The sequence below is a fragment of the Lissotriton helveticus genome, chromosome 2_2 (assembly GCF_964261635.1).
Source record: "Lissotriton helveticus chromosome 2_2, aLisHel1.1, whole genome shotgun sequence".
In the NCBI taxonomy this organism is placed as follows: domain Eukaryota; kingdom Metazoa; phylum Chordata; class Amphibia; order Caudata; family Salamandridae; genus Lissotriton; species Lissotriton helveticus.
This window is the reverse complement of record NC_136060.1, coordinates 482,170,291-482,188,452: the sequence shown is the minus strand read 5'-3', so window position 1 is coordinate 482,188,452 and position 18,162 is coordinate 482,170,291. Positions and strand designations below refer to the sequence as shown.

Sequence of the window (18,162 nt, the reverse complement as noted above, 5' to 3'; positions counted from 1 at the left end):
ACCATCCCAACTTCGAGCTCTACGTTTGGGTTCGGGAGAGTTAATGGGTGCCCTCTCTTGCTCCCATCTCTCCAGGTCCCATGCTCGGCCATCCGATCTTGGAAGGAGATGAAACACGGGCCTGTTACCCCTACTCTTGCTCTGCCCACTCTCTTCTTCTTCTCTCCTCTCACCGCACACCTCTCTATTATTTTCCCTCTGCTCTCTACTCTCCCTTTGCCTAGTATCGCTCAGTATCTGATACGATCCTTCCTGGTTCCCCATATTCCCTGGGCTGCGCTCATTTCCGTCATCACAGGGACTATGGTGCGACCTCTCACAACTCCCATTCAGTTCTCTGGTGCCAGGTACACAGTGTGGACACTTAAAGCTGTTTCTGTACTCTTGCGCTCTCCTCTCCCCTTCACTGAGTATTGGGCGCGCCACCCCTTCACTCCCGGGGCCCCTGTTTTCCAGGTCTGTTCTATCTCCCCTCCGGGCCCAGTGGGTGACTCCCCTACTCTCTCTCTCTCTACAGTCCCACTCCGGGCTGCTCTCCCCAGCCCCGCAGTGAGTCCGAGCTCGGCTGTCCTGGCTTTCCCTTTCAGCTTCCGCAGCTATGATGTTCTTTTGAGCCTTCACTGCCTCATCCCACTGCTTCATGTACTCATTTAGCTCTTGAAAGGATTTTCGTCCAGATCCCCTCAGATCCATTGGCCATCTAGGGCCCCCAGGATCTCCTCCTGGGTCCCCTGCTGTGTGCATCGGGGTGCTCCACTCTCTCGGTATCGGCATCTGACTTGGGGAATTGATCGTATCGTTCCTTCTTGCCTTCTCTGCTCTTTCTCTGTCCTTCCGTACCCGTTCTTCCCCTCTTGCTCTCTCTTGGTCATATATCGATATTATAGGACCTATGGTAACAGGTACCTGTAGTGCATCTGGTAATGCGTAGGATGTGGCGCTTTCCGTTTCCGGCGCTCTTTGTACCACAAACCTCCCGACTACCTGTTGCACCTGACTAGGCTGGGACAGTTCTTTCTTTGCCTCAGGATCCCACTCTGAACTGGGAAGCAGTCTATGCTCTCCTGTATTGCCCCCCTTTTCTCCTTCTGTATGCTCGACCTCTCCCCCTGCTCTATTATACGGGGGTGGCCTGTCTGTCAATAATCTGTTTATCAGGCTGTCCTCTGTTTCGCTCTCATCATCTTCTTCTAGGGGGCTTTTATTTACGGGTACCTCTAACACTGGGTACAGTTTATTTACTTCCATGTTATGCACTCTCCATCTTTTAGCATCCGCATCCCACCTGGCATCCTGCACTGCCCTTACCGATCGTTTCACCCTTTCTTGTCGTCTGTTCATATTCTTTTCATGCGCTGCCCTAATCCATGCATCGAGAGCTTCAAACTGGGTCGGTCTAGGCAAGGGTCTCATTGAGGTCATGACTGATTTTAATCGATGTAACACCTCTAATCTGAACGTCCCGTACTTCGGGAACGTCAGTTCCTCATTTCCTTCAGTAATCTTACTCCACTCTGATATCCAAAGGATCGTATGCAGCCCAACATTCACTGCCATATAACGAGCTGGCGTACCCTCCGGCGGGGCTTCTTCCCCTTCATACGATCCCCGCTTCTCTTTTTTAAACACCGCTTTCAACCATTTAAAACACTTCATAATTATGCGCACAATATCCAGCCTCGCTACTCTGTTTACTTCCTGATGACAATCCACCAATCCTGTCGCGGCTTTGCTAGCTTGGCCTATCGCAGCGCGGTCTTTCTCCGGTCGGCCAATCACGTCGCGACACTTTCTGACGTCACTTTTCTCCGCTTCGCAGCAGCACCCCTCCTTTCTCAACTCGTCTCCCGGTTATGCATGCGTCCCATTCATACACCGAAAAATGACTACTTCCGACCAAGCGGTCACTTCTCTCGACTGTACGTCCACAGTCTATCTGTAATTGTCAACACAACTGACGAAATGTCTATCGTCTCTCTGATAGGTTGCTTACACACACAGTAACTTCCGACCAGCGTCCGTTACTCACGCACTCACTCTTACGTTCCCCCTATCTCGGTCTTTCGGGTGATCAATGGTACCTCATGACCCCCTTCACACTAGTTGACAATTACTCTGGGTGTCCGATACACCCGAACCACTTAAGCTCTCCTTGAACTTAAGATTTCCACCGGTTGCGCGCGCTCACAACCTGTTCCACAGTCACTCTACAGACATTCAACTCCGCCAGACATTACAACATAGATACAATACAAAACACCGCAATCTAACACGCATAACCCTTTATACTCACTCTCGACCGATACTGCTGCTTTTTCTGTCTCACGTCATCCGGATCTTCTTCAGCGGGCTGTTCTTCCGATCATCGATCTCTAGGGGCCTTGGGGTAAGCTAACCTGGCCTAGGTCACCGTCCTCAAGAAGGCAACCATCCTCTATAGCTACCAACTGAAAGGGCGAGATTTTGATCGATATCTTATATCTATTGATCCAAACCTCGATCTGGTCGACTGAACCTTTGTTGCCTGTCTGTGAGGAAAGAAAGTGCACCTATTTCCAAGTTAGTTCACCCAATAAAGGACTCTGCTCCCAAAGATCACAAACAACTTCTAGCTTTCAAAAGTTTATTGTAAAGATATGATAAGCTGCAAATACAGGCATCTCAGAATGAGATTCACGAGATACACAGGTCCAATTACATACATGTGCTCTCGGAAAGCCCTCAGACGAGCAACGGAAATCACTAACACAAGTTCTAAGAATAATAAAGCTATCAGCATAGACGCATATCTCTCCTTCATTTAAGTTGGAGGAAAAGCACAGGTTAGGCTGTCCCTACCCTGCTCTAGATGGTATCCCTACTTAACCAAATCCCAACCTAACAAAGGTGTCAGCAGTGAATGACCCCCAAGGGAAGTCACCCACTCTAAGTCTTTTGGTGAAAACCTATAGTTCTCCAGTCATGACCCCTCTCTGCCTACCCATCCACTCTCTAAAGGGTCCTCAGGTATCTGCTCTAACTCCACCCAGGGGTGCTGTCCCTAATACAAAACAGTCAACAACATTTGAGACGCCCCTTGCGAGACGCCCCTCACGTGGTGTAGCTTCTGGCTTTTTCCATGATGCTTTGTATTGGGCCTCATACGTTAGAGTTGACCTTGCTTCTCAGACTCTTCTCCGGCCCGCTGATACCCCTCAAACATTCCGGAACCCTCCTCCATGTCTAGGCCGTCTACTGAACAGACCTCTATTCATTCATTTATAATTGGATCCCCCCTCTTCCTTTGCAGACAGATATCTGCAGCCAAGAACCCAACTCTCATAGACTTCCAAAAAGAAGGCTTGCAACATTTCTCAGCCCAGACATGTACGTATAAATCAATGTTAAAACATTTCAGGCCTACAATATTTCTCATCATGATTATAGCATTCAACTTCTTCATTAATTAAAACATGTTAATATTCTTATTCTATTATTCAATAAACATTTCTATAAATCATGGCCCATTTAATGCAATGGCCAAAACATTAATACAATCTGTGTCGTGAAAAGAAACACCTTCCCTTTTAGCTCTGGCCCTGAGGCCTACCACATTCTGCGTTTAACCGCATACCATCTTATGTTTTAACAGCTACACGACATGGATTCAGAAATAATCACATCTACTAAAATCATATAATGTCACACATTTCTGTATTAGTTCCACTTCTACTTAAATCTCTACATTAGCTATACATTCAGAATATAATTGCAGATACTATTAGCACTCATGGCATTTCTCCTCATGATTTGTGCTTACTACAGGTAAGTGTGATGTACTCATACATTTAAGTCAGTTTGCGCTCTCTCAGTTACAAATTTCTCTCTCTCTTTCTTTCTTTTAGTTCGGCTCTCTTTGGCCCTGATGCGCACCTTCAGAGGTACAAGTAGGAGGGTGGAGGTGGAGGGGCGTGCGTTCAGTAGGAGAGAGCACCTTTTGCAGTATTATACCTCAAATGATACTTTATTTTCTCTTGTAACCGCACACTTGTCACTTTTTCCTCTTGTGCACTTTTTACTACCTCATGTATTTTTTGGTTGCTCACAATTTTTACTACCTCATGTATTTTGTTTGCTCACAATTGTCACTATTACCTTATGTAACGTAACGTATGCTTTTGTAATCTGTTAATGTGTAATGTTTCTCATTATGTTTCATTTCTGATCCTATTGTGAAGCGCTCTGACGCCTTCGGGTTAAGTCCGCGCTATATAAAAATGCATAAATAAATTGAAGCCCTGCTGAGACCGCCCTGTTTTTGCAGCTACCAGGAGCAGTCATAATCTGTGACAATGGAGCCTTGCTGCTGGTAGGGAGGGTGTTTTCAACGCAAACCACCGCTCAGCAGCCTTTTCCGGAAAGCAGTCTGCTGTTCTCGTAATCTCCCGCCTTAGGTCAGGCAAAGCACAGAGGCGTGGCCCCGCCCTCATCGCTGATTGGTCGTGGTTGCCTGACCTCGAAAGGGCCGCCGCCGGACGTCAGGTCACGTGACCCACCGATTCAACGCCGGTAGCCAGAAAACAGCGTGGTGGTGAGAGTGCGGCACGAGACGCTGCTCCAGCCGCTTCAAGGCGCTTGTCCTGCCTCCAGGTCTGCTGAGGTCGCCTGTTCGCCATGCCCCCTGCAGCCTCCCTCCTGCTGCTCCTGTGCGCAGCCGGGCTCCTCGCCTCTCCCGCAGCCGACAGCGGTGAGTGCGCAGGGACTATTTTTTTTTTTTTTTTTTTTTTTTTTTACTGAAGATAGTATAGTGCAACATATATATAAAAAAAATGTATAATCCTGAATGTATATTTAAAAATTTAGTGTGTAAATTCCATCACCTTGTCTAACTTACTTGGTTCTATTGTATAGTGCTCTGACATAGGGTGACCAGATTCTCAAAACAAACAAGCATTTGCAATGCAGTAGGTCTCGCATTAGGAAAGTTTGAGCTATTGGTATTGTAAATGACAAATATTTTAATTATGTGTCTTTTATAATGCCAATAGTTTTAACTTTCGCAAATGTGACACCTATAGCATTTGTAATGCAATATGTGTTGTATGTACGTGACTTAGATGTATTGATAAATAACAATAGCTTTTTTTTTTAAAATAATTAATACTTAAATAAAGTTTTTGTAATTTATAATGGCAGTAGCTTAAACTTTTGTAAATAACTTTTGTGAAGATTATGTTCAGTGTATTTTATTGTGACGAAAATCCAAGAACAGAAGTGAAATATTAACATCTTTTTGTGACATTTGTAATGAAGTTTGAAACATTGAGAGAACATATTTGAACCAGTTGTTGTTGAATGGTTGCACAGATTGATGCTGTGGTAGCGCATAGTGATGTTGTGGTGCCCCTGAGTGATGCTGTGGCGCCCTTGAGCGATGCTGTGGCGCCCTTGAGCGATGCTGTGGCGCCCTTGAGCGATGCTGTGGCGCCCTTGAGCGATGCTGTGGCGCCCTTGAGTGATGCTGTGGCGCCCTTGAGTGATGCTGTGGCGCCCTTGAGTGATGCTGTGGCGCTGTGGCGCCCCTGAGTGATGGTGTGGTGCCCCTGAGTGATTGGTGCTGAGTGATGCTGTGAGGATGCGATAGATAGAGTGAGTGCGATAGATAAATAGATAGATAGAGGGAGGGCGATAGAGTGAGGGCGATTGATTGATAGATAGAGTGATGGCGATAGATCGAGTGAGTGCGATAGATAGACAGATAGTGAGGGCGATAGATAGATGGACATATAGAGGGAGGGCGATAGAGAGAGTGAGGGCGATAGAGCAACGGTGATAGATAGAGCAGGGGCGATAGAGTGAGGGCGACAGATAGATAGTGAGGGCGATAGAGTGAGGTTGATAGACTGAGGGCGATAGACTGAGGGCGATAGAGTGAGGGCAATAGATAGATGGTTGTGTGTGTGGGGGGGTTGTGTGTGTGTGGGGGATTGTGTGTGTGGGGGGTGAGTGTGGGGGGTGTTTGAGGGGTGGGTGTGTGTTTGGGTGTGTGTGTGTGTGGGGGATTGTGTGTGGGGGGTTGTGTGTGGGGTGTATGTGTGTGTGGGGAGTGAGGGTGTGGGGGGTGTTTGAGGGGTGGGTGTGTGTTTGGGGGTGTGTGTGTGGGGGGTGGGGGGGTGGGGGTGTGTGGGGGGGTGGGTGTGGGGGGTTGTGTGTGTGGGGTTGTCTATGCGTGGCTGTGTTTGTGTGGGGTTGTGTGGGGCTGTGTGTGTGGGGGGTGTTGTGTGTGTGTGTGGGGGGTTGTGTGTGTGTGTTGTTTGTGGTAATGTGTTTTAGCCATGTTGCACACAAGAATGGCTGCTGTTCAGCATGCTTAAAAGTTAGTGAGATGGGGTGCAGTGGTGTGGGTAGATTACAGTGGAGTAGGGTACAGTGGAGTGAAGAGATTGGGGGAGACTGGAGTGGGATGGATTGGAGGGAACTGGAGTAGAGTGAGGTAGATTGGAGTGGAGTGGGGTAGATGGTAGTTAAGTGGGGTAGTTTGGTGTAGAGAGGGTTAAATTGGAGTCAAGTGGAGTAGACTGAACTATTACGAAGTGGATTAGGGTAGCTTGGAGTGGGGTAGATTGGGGTAAAGTGGGCTTGATTGGAGTGGAGTGGCTGGTGCTTTAATAAGATTGAGTTGGCGCTGTATAAACCGGGAAAATAGGAAAATAAAGCTGTTCCGTCCTTTTGAAGTACTTTGAGTATTGCTGTGACGACCTCTGCTAAGGGCAAGTGGTAAGGTTTTTAGGTTTCCCCTGCAACTGTGCCTTTTTCGGAACACATATATTATAGACAAACAATTTCCTCATTTATCCTTGTAGGCACTAGGGTCAGGATTTGAATGGTGCAGCAGGTACAGCGACACAGGGGCCAAAAAATTTGGCACTGAACACTTATTATTGCTACCTTTTACTACTGAAGAAGCAGTCACAAGTGCAGTTACATTGAAGGCACTAGGGTCATGATTTGAATGGGGCAGCAGGTGCAGTGGCACAGGGGCCATAGGGTCTAGGAACCCCACTGAATACCGTTATATTGTGATATTGGAATCACAGGTACTGTTTGGCAAAGGAGGCTCGTGCGCATTTGAATTATTAACTGCATATAGTTGATGCACTTTAAAAATGGGCAACTACCGGTTGCATAGATAAAGTTAGCAAGATCTGGTATTTTTGCAAAAAAGAAAATCTAACTGTACTAATAGGATTGCCTCGGCTCCGCCACCCATCGGAGAATAATGATAACAAAAGAAATGTACCTGCTATGCACGCGCTTTGGGTATTTTAGAAGGTCTCTGAAAGGTCTGAGAATTATGTTTGTTGCAAAAATGAAGTTGAGTGTCGGTAATTGGAAAAACAAACCTTGCATGTACTCAAAGCAGACACATCGAAAAGCAATCATTGTTTAAACACGTCCTGAAACACCGAAGCAAGCTTTGCTTGCAGTACCAAAAAGCCTTAATGCGCTGTCTGTATAAACAAAGGTAGCTACAATGCCTAATTTAGGTAAAACATGCATGTCCCCAAGGCAGACAAATCAAAAGGCGATCACTGTTTAAACATTTCCTGATACAACATACTCAGAAGCATCCTTTATAGTAGCAAAAAGCAGTCACACGCTGCCTGGTAAACAAAGCGAACTACGAACCGTAATTTAAGAACAAGATCTACTACGTCTCTTGTCCTGGAGGCATGCTGCTGGGGGAGGGGGACGACGATGAGGGAAGAAGGGTGACTGTATATGAAAGCAAAACCAGGGGGGGCGGGGGGGGGTGAGGGAACACTATACAAAACTGCCCCCAAAAAATAAGCATCGAGAGGCGTTTAGGCGTTACCAATGAACGTGGCAAACAGGAGCCAGGCGGCACGCGATAAACAAAAAATGTATTAACTCGGTACTTGCCATTCATTAAAACAATTGCAAAAAACAACAAGTGATGGACTGAATGTGGATCAATGTCACACACTCCCCCAGTCAAAAGATCTGGGCCCAAATCCATCGTTTTTTTGCACTCCACACCACCCTGGGTCAGATAATGGCTTTATGCAAATCAGCTCTGACCCTGTTGCCCCATGGGAACAGTCCAGTCCGAACTACAACAGCCATATCTTTCCCAGACCGGAATCAAGCATCCGAGGACCAGACCGGTTTCGAGGTAACACCTCTCTTCAGCCCGGCTAGCTTGACTCCAAGTGGTGTGGAGTGCCTGGGACCCACGTCTGGGCATCCCCAGCGCACTTAGGGCAGCAATTGCAAAAAACAACAAGTGATGGACTGAATGTGGATCAATGTCACACACTCCCCCAGTCAAAAGATCTGGGCCCAAATCCATCGTTTTTTTGCACTCCACACCACCCTGGGTCAGATAATGGCTTTATGCAAATCAGCTCTGACCCTGTTGCCCCATGGGAACAGTCCAGTCCGAACTACAACAGCCATATCTTTCCCAGACCGGAATCAAGCATCCGAGGACCGGACCGGTTTCGAGGTAACACCTCTCTTCAGCCCGGCTAGCTTGACTCCAAGTGGTGTGGAGTGCCTGGGACCCACGTCTGGGCATCCCCAGCGCACTTAGGGCAGCAATTGCAAAAAACAACAAGTGATGGACTGAATGTGGATCAATGTCACACACTCCCCCAGTCAAAAGATCTGGGCCCAAATCCATCGTTTTTTTGCACTCCACACCACCCTGGGTCAGATAATGGCTTTATGCAAATCAGCTCTGACCCTGTTGCCCTGTTGGAGTGCAAAAAAACGATGGATTTGGGCCCAGATCTTTTGACTGGGGGAGTGTGTGACATTGATCCACATTCAGTCCATCACTTGTTGTTTTTGCAATTGCCGCCCTAGGTGCGCTGGGGAAGCCCAGACGTGGGTCCCAGGCACTCCACACCACTTGGAGTCAAGCTAGCCGGGCTGAAGAGAGGTGTTACCTCGAAACCGGTCCGGTCCTCGGATGCTTGATTCCGTTCTGGGAAAGACATGGCTTTTGTAGTTCGGACTGGACTGTTCCCATGGGGCAACAGGGTCAGAGCTGATTTGCATATCGCCATTGTCTAACCCAGGGTGGTGTGGAGTGCAAAAAAACGATGGATTTGGGCCCAGATCTTTTGACTGGGGGAGTGTGTGACATTGATCCACATTCAGTCCATCACTTGTTGTTTTTGCAATTGCCGCCCTAGGTGCGCTGGGGAAGCCCAGACGTGGGTCCCAGGCACTCCACACCACTTGGAGTCAAGCTAGCCGGGCTGAAGAGAGGTGTTACCTCGAAACCGGTCCGGTCCTCGGATGCTTGATTCCGTTCTGGGAAAGACATGGCTTTTGTAGTTCGGACTGGACTGTTCCCATGGGGCAACAGGGTCAGAGCTGATTTGCATATCGCCATTGTCTAACCCAGGGTGGTGTGGAGTGCAAAAAAACGATGGATTTGGGCCCAGATCTTTTGACTGGGGGAGTGTGTGACATTGATCCACATTCAGTCCATCACTTGTTGTTTTTGCAATTGCCGCCCTAGGTGCGCTGGGGAAGCCCAGACGTGGGTCCCAGGCACTCCACACCACTTGGAGTCAAGCTAGCCGGGCTGAAGAGAGGTGTTACCTCGAAACCGGTCCGGTCCTCGGATGCTTGATTCCGTTCTGGGAAAGACATGGCTTTTGTAGTTCGGACTGGACTGTTCCCATGGGGCAACAGGGTCAGAGCTGATTTGCATATCGCCATTGTCTAACCCAGGGTGGTGTGGAGTGCAAAAAAACGATGGATTTGGGCCCAGATCTTTTGACTGGGGGAGTGTGTGACATTGATCCACATTCAGTCCATCACTTGTTGTTTTTGCAATTGCCGCCCTAGGTGCGCTGGGGAAGCCCAGACGTGGGTCCCAGGCACTCCACACCACTTGGAGTCAAGCTAGCCGGGCTGAAGAGAGGTGTTACCTCGAAACCGGTCCGGTCCTCGGATGCTTGATTCCGTTCTGGGAAAGACATGGCTTTTGTAGTTCGGACTGGACTGTTCCCATGGGGCAACAGGGTCAGAGCTGATTTGCATATCGCCATTGTCTAACCCAGGGTGGTGTGGAGTGCAAAAAAACGATGGATTTGGGCCCAGATCTTTTGACTGGGGGAGTGTGTGACATTGATCCACATTCAGTCCATCACTTGTTGTTTTTGCAATTGCCGCCCTAGGTGCGCTGGGGAAGCCCAGACGTGGGTCCCAGGCACTCCACACCACTTGGAGTCAAGCTAGCCGGGCTGAAGAGAGGTGTTACCTCGAAACCGGTCCGGTCCTCGGATGCTTGATTCCGTTCTGGGAAAGACATGGCTTTTGTAGTTCGGACTGGACTGTTCCCATGGGGCAACAGGGTCAGAGCTGATTTGCATATCGCCATTGTCTAACCCAGGGTGGTGTGGAGTGCAAAAAAACGATGGATTTGGGCCCAGATCTTTTGACTGGGGGAGTGTGTGACATTGATCCACATTCAGTCCATCACTTGTTGTTTTTGCAATTGCCGCCCTAGGTGCGCTGGGGAAGCCCAGACGTGGGTCCCAGGCACTCCACACCACTTGGAGTCAAGCTAGCCGGGCTGAAGAGAGGTGTTACCTCGAAACCGGTCCGGTCCTCGGATGCTTGATTCCGTTCTGGGAAAGACATGGCTTTTGTAGTTCGGACTGGACTGTTCCCATGGGGCAACAGGGTCAGAGCTGATTTGCATATCGCCATTGTCTAACCCAGGGTGGTGTGGAGTGCAAAAAAACGATGGATTTGGGCCCAGATCTTTTGACTGGGGGAGTGTGTGACATTGATCCACATTCAGTCCATCACTTGTTGTTTTTGCAATTCATTAAAACAATAGCACTCCTAATATGTGGCTTGATCGGTAAAGAGACTAAGCAGAGTGCGACTTGCAAAGGTAGTGTGGTAGAGCAAATAGAAATGTGTGACGATATAGACAACAAGCCGTCAGCATGCGCATCCCGAAACCGGAAGTTCGGGAGCGTCATGCCTGTCGTGCGGCGGGACTTCCGTTTTCCGCGAAGCCCGCGCCCTCGGAGTGGATGGCCCAGGAGCAGTTGTGACGCACAGCAGAAGTCAGGAGTGGCGGCTGAGGCCGTTGATGCGGTAAAGTGGGGCGTGGTGGGGGGCGGTGGCGGTATGTGTGTCTGTGTGCGCGTGTGTGTATGCCTGCGTGTGTGTGTGCGCATGTGCCTGCGTGTGTTTGCCTGCATGTGTGTGTGCTTGTTTGTATGTGTGTGTGCGCGCATGCGTGAGTGTGTGCGCGCGAGAGGCTGACTTGCGGTGAAAGTGGGACAGGGGATGTGCACGGCGCCGGCCTGGGCGTGCGCGCCCACGAGGTGAAATCGGCGAGGGAAAGCGCGTGCGCTTCCCCTGTCCCACATTCAAGTAAGCAAGAGGTATACTAGAGGGTCTCTCCATGCTCGACCTAAAAACGGGACAGGTCTATGACATAGAAGTAGGACTAGGTTAGCAGTAACCATCGACCTAAAAATAGGACTATTTGACAGCTGTCATAGACGTAGAAAAAGGACCACAATGACCGCTCCCCCCCCCAGACCGAGATGAAACATTACAGACAACAAATCCGGGGTCTTTTATTGGCACCCCTCTCCTTTACGCAGCAGCATTGGTACTTTTTATTACATTTCCACTTTTAACCGCATTGCTGCGGTGGCTTTTCCCGCTGTGCGCGGCAATTTTAAAAATACCGCGTTACATGACGAGCTTAGCTCGTCATGAGCGCACGGCAGGTTACGCTCATGACGAGCTGAGCTCGTCATCAGCCTGGAAGGGGTTATGGACTATAGCATATATTTGCCAAAAATGTATAAAACATCACAGGCTAGCAAACGTCAGATTTATTAGCGTTATCAATGCTCCTTTCTAAAGCTGCGCGTCAGTACCATGTAAAGTACAACTCACTAATGTTGCTTAGTTGCTCATGACAGAAAAGCATGGGAGGTAAACTGCGGAATGCTAAATAGCCGAAGGGCAGCCAATGAAAAACAGGGACTTTTCTGTGTTTAACCGGGACACTGCTTGAAAACAGGGACATTTGAGTCACTTGGAGACAAGTGTCGGGACACGGGGACACTTCTCCAAAAACGGGGACAATCCTGGGAAAACGGGGACGTCTGGTCACCCTATCTGACACCTTTGGGTGAAGTTCACGCTATATAAAACTGAATTAAATAAATAAAACACTATTCCTGGGGAGATGCTCCGCTCTATGCATGAAAATGACTTTATTATTATTTGTTGTACTTTTATATAGCGGTATTGTAGCGCTGCACATGAGCACCAGTGACATCACACAAAGTCGCAGTCAGTTGTATGGGGGGGGGGGGGTTGCTGAGCCCACGCCGGGACTTGAACCTGGCTCCGAAGTGGGCAGCGCTGGCTGTCGGGTCTCATCCTCCCCTTAACAGAGATCACATGGGTGGTTGGAGTAGGAGCCGGGAGTGTGGTGCCTGCCTCTTACCCCCTCTACAGGTGTGCTGCAACACCTGTAGAGTATATCCATCCGTATCCCTTCCCTAGGTATATAGAGATACCTCTAATCACTAGTATATGCAGTAGACCTTTGTACTCTACCATTCCTATGTGACTCTTAGAGTATATCCATTCGTATCCCTTCCCTATGTATATAGAGATAACTCTAATCACTAGTATATGCAGTAGACCTTTGTGCTCTCTACCATTCCTATGTGACTCTTGGAGTATACCCATTTGTATCCCTTCCCTATGTATTTAGAGAACTCTAATCAATAGTCTCTTCTTCGTGTGGCTTTACATCTTGTACATTTGCAATTTTTTCTGTTGGTATCTTTTAAGTAACTCATGTAATCCTTAGTCCTTATGTTTTGCAACTGGTTCTTATGTAAAGCGCTCTGACACCTTCGGGTAAAGTTCACGCTATAGAAAATCGCATTAAATAAAAAATCCCCTGCTCACCTGAGAGTCAACCCCGCCCAGCCAGGGGCAGGTAGAGGGCGGCCGAGCTCGCCTGACCCGGTACGGGGATCCTCCAGCCTCGGGGCAAAACTCCATCCGGCTGTGCATGGCAGAAACGTGTCTAACACTGCACCGCAGGCAGAAGAGCAGACGGATATCCACTGTGAGAAGTTGGCCTGATATGCAGTGCTCACTATTCTAGTGATCACTATGTATCAGTCCAGACAACCCTTATTGATGATTCGTTGTAAGTCAACCTTATAGACCAGCTATCCTAGTAGCATGGATACGAGCAGTCTAAGGCTAAGACTCTAGAGGGCGTGTTAAGCCAGCTGTTTTACCATCACATTACCCCTTGAACACCAAGTGAAAGGACACCACACAAGTTGTTATGAAAATAAACGTGTATTTATTTCTAACAAGACTACCCTGGCTCTTTATGAGACAGGGAGCTAAGCACACAACAAAACTCTTATAAAAATACTTAAAGTCGCACAATTTACACAAATGCCCGAGGGGCACGAAAAACCATATACACAAGAAGTGGAATGCGAAATTAGTAGCAGGTAAGTACTATTCTCATAGGCTTTAGAATCGCTAGGACTGGACTACTGAACCTTTAGATTACTAGCAGGAGACCTAGGGACGTCGTGTGCAGAGTGGGAACTCTCACGCGTAAGGCGGGAAAAAGTCTATGGAGGCTAGCAATTGCAAAGTTACTGTTCTCGGGCGAACCCGACTAGGTGGGTCGAAAACAAGAGTGGATCCGAACACTTAGAGTGTTGGACTATGCTGGAGCACCGGAGTACTCGGTTTACCTAGCCCAGGGGCTGCGGCTGCATAGGGTTCAAGTTGCGTCGGACACCCTCGTTGAAGAACCAGGAGCCTGAAGAAAGAAGTTGCTGGCAGGCGGCCAGTGAAGAAGTTCGTGGGGATCCAAGCCTGGATCAGGGAAGAAGAAGACCTGTAAGCAGAGGGGACCAAGTTCTGAATCACTAGCCAGTGATTTAGGTGGGCACCAGGATGGCACCGGACGAAGTCACCTCGACCAGGTGAGTGGGCGCTGCTGGGCTCTGCAGTCTCTCGGACCAGGAGGCGCTGTCGGCGACCAGGATCGAGGTGCGAGCTGTCCCACGAAGGTATCTGCTTCTGACGTCGCTGGACTCAGGATTGGGGCAACAAGTCTTGGCAAATGCAAGGCCCACGCGGTGGACCTAAAATGGCGTCTGGAGTGGACCAGGAGGGTCCAGGGTGCTCCTCTGTTGGAGGGGAGCAGGGGCCAGTCTGGAGCAACCAGACCAGCGGTGTTTGTCGTCGTGGAGCGTCGTAAAAGGGCCACTAGCCAACGGGCAAGTGACCTGGACAACGCGGTGAGCAGCAAAGAGCAGAAGGGCCTCACGCAGATCTCGTGGATGCAGGGGGGCTGAACTTCGGTGCTGGAGCTGCTCAGGGTCGGGGCTTCTCTTACCCCAAAGCACTCAGTCTAGGGTCACTCGGTGGTCGTGCTGGACAAGCGTCGTGCAGTCTTTAAAGATGGCCGGTCCCTCGAGGTCTCGTCACACCCACGGATCACAGCTGGGCTGATGATGCAGGTTGAGGTCAGAGGTGCCAGGGAAGCCGGTTCTCGTCGTGCTGGGCAGTCTTGATCCGGAGGAGAGACTTACAGCAGACCGCGATGCTTGGTTGGTGCCTGCTGCTGCAGGGTGACTACTCCTTAGTCACAAGGGAGAAATCTTAGGAAGAGTCTTGAGTTCCTCTCGTAGAAAGTCGGTTCAGGATTCAAAGATTGATCTAATTTGGAAGGGGGCCAGTTCCTACCTTTATCCTGAAAAAGGGGGCTGGCACGCGACTAAGTCCTGCCCTATGGGTGGGACTAGGAGGGGGGTGGTTACACCCCTCTCCTTTGGCGGGCTTTTCCCCAGTTCAGGGTCTGGAGTGCCCCTGGAACTGGTTCAAGCCGGCCTATGCACAGTGAGCACTGGGGTGCCACTTGCAGTCACCTTCCTCTAAAGCCCTGCCTACCTAGGATACACAAAATCCTGTCTGGGACGGTGCTGGCACCGCCCCTGACAGGAAACCCTTTGTCCTTGCCTCCTGCGCTGGGAGGACTCCCAGCAACAGGAAGGCAGACTTGTGTCTCGGTGGCAGCATCCATTTTGTGGAGCTAAGGCTATGTCTGACTTTAACCGGGGTTACAGGTTACCAACATGTCGTGTCCCTCTAGAAGGGTGGAATGCTAACCCCGTCGCCAGAATTGGCGAGGGGTTAGTATTCCAATTCGTATGACACCTTACTCGACATGTTTTGATAAAGCGATACCAGAGTTGGCATATAACCGCGAGGATTATAATGCACTTAAGAGTATATGGTATGCGTTATCATGGAACAGCTATTAGGACTTGGTTCCGCAAGCTGCAAACGGGCTCAGCTCATGCCAGAGCACCATCTCACATTATTCCAAGCACTCTGCCTTCAGGATTGTTAAGGCCTGCCATAGGAGTGACTGATAGGAATATATGTGTCCATTTTAGGGTTAGATATAGGTATACTATATCTAAAGCAAAGGGTGATTACACCACCTTGCCCCAGCTGTCGTGCAGCCAGTTGTGTCAGATTTGGATGGCCAGCCAGGGGTGGCATAATGTAGTTGAGCTTATATAGCGCACAGCTACCCGCAGTGGGTGTCCCGGCGCTTGCTTAGGGAACCCTTCCTGATATTCCCCTGTGAGATAGCAGGGTATCCACAAGGTGAAAGTCAGGCATCCCGCTGCGAGGGGCCGTTGTGGAGATTAAGCAAGCTATTGCCCAGAGTCGCAGAGTGTGAGCCCGTGAGTCGAGGAGGCACCGGGGCGAGAATTATCGAGTCCGTGGAATTTTTTGGCCCAAGACCCGCCGAGGCGGGGGAATTGAACCCTGGTCCAGGACCGATCTCAGCTTCCGGGTCTGCTGCCTCTAACCCCTGAGCCACACTTCTCCACGAGTATAATACATGCTGCAGCCCCTGGTAGGCCCTGGGTACACCTATACCCTGGGTACCTAAGGTACACTGTACAGGGACTGATAAGGTGACTCAGTATCCAATTAGATATGTACCTAAGGTACATGGAATCCATTTTACAGAGAGAGCAGTAGGCCTGGGGTCCTGAATAGCAGGGCCCCAGGTCAACTAAGTCAGAAAACCAGCAAAACACCAGGCAAAAAGTTGGGGGCAACCATAGTCAGGGATCTACCTTCCTACATCCACTATATGAATGCATCTACTTAGTGAAAGCAATGCAAATGTTTAATGGAGGAAATGGACCTGGCACTTTATTAATCTGTCAATATTACTTCATTTTATAAGCACTCGCAACCCCCCATCTTTCCCCCCAAAGAAGGCTTCAAGTCCCCCGGGGGTGAAGAATCCCAGCAATAGACCATCATTTCTAACTTTAAATGGCAGCATATTCGCTTTTTAAATGCCTGTTACATCGGAGAGAAAACACTACTGGGTATGGGCTCCCAACAGTAAGGCCAAGCCACTGACATAATAAACTGAACAATCGCCAATACTGTTATCCTCAATCCCTCTCATTTATCACAACACATTGGAATTAAACCAAATATGGGTCCAAAACTTATAATTCAATCTGAATAAATCATTATTTTTATTTTTCACTTAAAGTACACTTGTTGGTTAATTTACACCAACAATTTTTCAAATCCCTGTAATCAACATACGAAAACAATTTATACAATGAATAGTGAATAAAACTGTACATAATCCAAAACATTCATCACTCACAGTCAGTCAACACATTCCACATTGTGCCTCTCCTGGGGTGGGCGGCTAAGGAAGAGCCGTCGAAGCTGGCCAATGGGGCAGAGCTTGTATGTCCATGCCGAGGTGTGCCTCTCCTGGGATGGGCGGAGCTAAGGAAGAGGCATCGAAGCTGGCCAATTGGGAAGAGCTGTATGTCTATGCCAAGGTGTGCCTCACCTGGGGTGGGCGGGACTAAGGAAGAGCAGTCGAAGCTGGCCAATAGGGCAGAGCTGTATGTCCATGCCGAGGTGTGCCTCTCCTGGGGTGGGCGGGGCTAAGGAAGAGCCGTCGAAGCTAGCCAATAGGGCAGAGGTGTATGTCCATGCCGAGGTGTGCCTCTCCTGGGGTGGGCGGGGCTAAGGAAGAGCCGTCGAAGCTGGCCAATAGGGCAGACGTGTATGTCCATGCCGAGGTGTGCCTCTCCTGGGGTGGGTGGGGCTAAGCAACAGCCGTCGAAGCTGGCCAATTTATTTATTTATGCATTTTTGTATAGCGCGGACTTTACCCGAAGGTGTCCGAGCGCTTCACAATAGGAACAGAACTGATACATAAGACCATTACAAGTGAACAAATTACAAAAGCAAACGCTAAGTTACATGAGGCAAACGTGAGCAAACAAATACAAGAGGTAGCAAATGATGCATTACAGGAGAAAAAAGTGACATGTGCAGGTTACAAAAGCATATAAAGTACAAGTAGAGGTAAAATACTGCAATACATGGCAGAAACTCAAACACAAGAAGAAACATTACGTAGGCAATGGTGGCACTTGGCAAGTATTGAAAGCAAACAAAATGTAAGAGGTAGCAGACAGTGTGTTACAAGAGAAAAGTGACGTGTGCATGCTACTAAAGAGTACCAAACACAGGTTAAAGGGTAATACTGCGATAAATGGCAGACTCTCAAACCACAAGAACACACTGGGAAGACACTTCCATAGTCAAGGAGAATAGAATTTTCTCCAATAAAAGGTCTTCCTTCAGATAATAGAGAGGGCATGAATTACATTTGGAAGTGTCTTTGAAGGAGGAGAACTTTGAGGTCAGTTTTGAAGGCCTAGGAGGAGGAGGTGGTTCGGAGCTGGGGCGGAAGTGAGTTCCAGATTCTCACCGCGTTGCCTGAAAAGGATTGGGCCATCGTTCTTTCCTTCTTGAACGTGGGAGGTTCAAGCAGTAAATATTCTGCATTTCGTGATGGTGTAGAGCCTCCAGAGAGTTTCAGTTTATTCGCCAGGTAGCGAGGAGAGGAGAAGTGCAAGGCTTTGTGGGTGATACAGGCAGTCTTGTAGATAGATCTTGCCTCGATGGCAAGCCAGTGGACGGTGGATAGCATGGGTGTGATGTGGTCGCTTCTTTTGGCCCCATAAATGAAATGAG

At 48.9% G+C, this 18,162-nt stretch overlaps 1 protein-coding gene across 1 annotated transcript in view; it reads left to right on the top strand.

Annotated features, from left to right (window-relative positions):
• Positions 1 to 4,500: 4,500 nt before the first annotated feature.
• LOC144821549 (uncharacterized) overlaps positions 4,501 to 18,162 on the top strand; it is a 130,103-nt gene continuing 116,441 nt past the window's right edge. Inside the window, exon 1 of the mRNA XM_078678724.1 lies at positions 4,501 to 4,726. Coding sequence (XP_078534850.1) covers positions 4,654 to 4,726 — 73 coding nt within the window. The 5' untranslated portion in view covers positions 4,501 to 4,653. The remainder of the gene's footprint in view (positions 4,727 to 18,162) is intronic.